At 44.4% G+C, this 2500-nt stretch overlaps 1 protein-coding gene across 6 annotated transcripts in view; it reads left to right on the top strand.

The window, feature by feature from the left end:
- rexo5 (RNA exonuclease 5) overlaps positions 1-2500 on the top strand; it is a 32143-nt gene that overhangs the window by 1453 nt on the left and 28190 nt on the right. For all 6 annotated transcript variants that reach the window (XM_081362187.1, XM_081362190.1, XM_081362189.1 and 3 more), the window contains exon 3: positions 1731-1854. In XM_081362187.1, coding sequence (XP_081218313.1) covers positions 1731-1854 — 124 coding nt within the window. The remainder of the gene's footprint in view (positions 1-1730; positions 1855-2500) is intronic.

Genomic DNA, 2500 nt, shown 5'->3' with positions numbered 1-2500 from the left:
TCGCGCACACTCTCTCTCTCTCTTCAGAGCCAGGCGAAAGTGTAAGCAAGACATCACCGTCTCCAAACTAGACGCTGTCTTGCTCTCTCTCCCTCGCACATATTAATCAAAATAAATCGACACGGTGGTAAAAGGTCGGAAGACCAAAGTTTCATGTGTAAATACATTAACACACCATTGCGATACATCCATATGAAGACGTTGTTCTGCAGGTTCCTCGTCTTCATTTTCATCTCGCTCCGGCTCCGACTCTGGCTCGAACATCTAAGGCTGGCTGGACAAGTCTTCCGTTGTTGACATTTTGTTAATAACGTGTGAATAAAAAGTTTCTGTGCCGCTAGATAATCGTATCTCTGCTATCAAACTACAAAAATGGCCGAACGGGGTGGAGTTGAACCTCTACAAACTGGAGAGGGGGCGGGGTATGATGTGTCTCAATTGTATTTAAAGAGACCGCACCAAAACGAGTTGATGTCAGACGCACACCAGAAAAGGGGTAAAAAGGGGGCCTGTGGAGCTATAATAATGAGGAATTCAGACCCAAGCATAGCAGTTCCGCTTTATATAGACCACAAATGTATGATTTATATGTTAAAAGGAACGATTTAAAAGCATGATATGTCTCCTTTAAACCATGCTAGTGCAATTCCACTAATGCCAACATAATTTTCGAGTCTATTTAAAAGAATGTTGTGGTCGATGGTGTCAAACGCAGCACTAAGATCGAGTAACACTAATAGAGAGATACAACCACGATCGGATGATAAGAGCAAATCATTTGTGACTCTAACGAGAGCTGTCTCGGTACTATGGTACGGTCTAAATCCTGACTGGAAATCCTCGCAGATATCATTTCTTTCAAGAAAGGAACACAGTTGTGAGGATACCGCCTTTTCTAATATCTTTGACAGAAAAGGTAGATTCGAGATCGGCCTGTAATTGACTAATTCTGAAGGATCAAGTTGCGTTTTTTTAACAAGCGGTTTAATCAAAGCCAGCTTAAAGTTTTTTGGTACGTATCCTAGAGACAAAGACGAATTAATGATATTAAGAAGAGGATCTATGACCTCTGGAAGTATTTCTTTCAGTAGCTTAGTCGGTATAGGGTCTAACATACATGTTGTAGATTTAGATGATTTAACGAGTTTAGTAAATTCTTCCTCTCCTATAGCAACGAATGAATCAAATTTTTCCTCAGGGAGACTACAATACACTGCCTGATGCGATACTGTAGTAGACGGTTGCATAGTTATAATTTTGTCCCTGATATTATCAATCTTATAAGTGAAGAAGTTCATAAAGTCATTACTGCTGTGTTGCTTGGAAACTTCGGTGTTTGAAGCTTTATTTTTCGTTAGTTTAGCCACCGTTTCAAATAAATACCTAGGATTATGTTTATTTTCTTCTAATAGGGTTGAAAAATAAGCAGATCTAGCAGCTTTTAAAGCCTCTCTGTAAGTAATTGAGCTCTCTTTCCATGAAATGCGAAATACCTCTAGTTTTGTTTTCTTCCAGTTGCGCTTTATTTTTCTGCTCACACACACACACACACACACACACACACACAACACTCACACACACACACACACAACACTCACACACACTCACACACACACACACACACACAACACTCACACACACAACACTCACTCACACACACACACACACACAACACTAATTTACACACACACACACACACACACACACCGTGACTGTGTTTCTGTGTTCAGCTGGTTCAGTGTCAGTGATGATGCGCGTCTGTCCCGCGTGAACGTGACTATCCTGGATGGACTGACGCAGAGTCACTTCTACAGACACTTCCGTCTCTTCACACACCTCCGCAGATACAGCTCAGTGAGTCACACACACACACACACACCTCCGCAGATACAGCTCAGTGAGTGACACACACACACACACACCTCCGCAGATACAGCTCAGTGAGTGACACACACACACACCTCCGCAGATACAGCTCAGTGAGTGACACACACACACACACACACCTCCGCAGATACAGCTCAGTGAGTGACACACACACACACACACACCTCCGCAGATACAGCTCAGTGAGTGACACACACACACACACACACCTCCGCAGATACAGCTCAGTGAGTCACACACACACACACACACCTCCGCAGATACAGCTCAGTGAGTGACACACACACACACACACCTCCGCAGATACAGCTCAGTGAGTGACACACACACACACACACACCTCCGCAGATACAGCTCAGTGAGTCACACACACACACACACACCTCCGCAGATACAGCTCAGTGAGTGACACACACACACACACACCTCCGCAGATACAGCTCAGTGAGTGACACACACACACACCTCCGCAGATACAGCTCAGTGAGTCACACACACACACACACACCTCCGCAGATACAGCTCAGTGAGTGACACACACACACACACACCTCCGCAGATACAGCTCAGTGAGTGACACACACACACACCTCCGCAGATACAGCTCAGTGAG

This window comes from Scardinius erythrophthalmus, assembly GCF_964197995.2.
Source record: "Scardinius erythrophthalmus genome assembly, chromosome: 3".
Classification (NCBI taxonomy): Eukaryota; Metazoa; Chordata; class Actinopteri; order Cypriniformes; family Leuciscidae; genus Scardinius; species Scardinius erythrophthalmus.
Note: the sequence above shows the minus strand (reverse complement) of the source record. Positions and strands in the feature narration are given on the sequence as shown.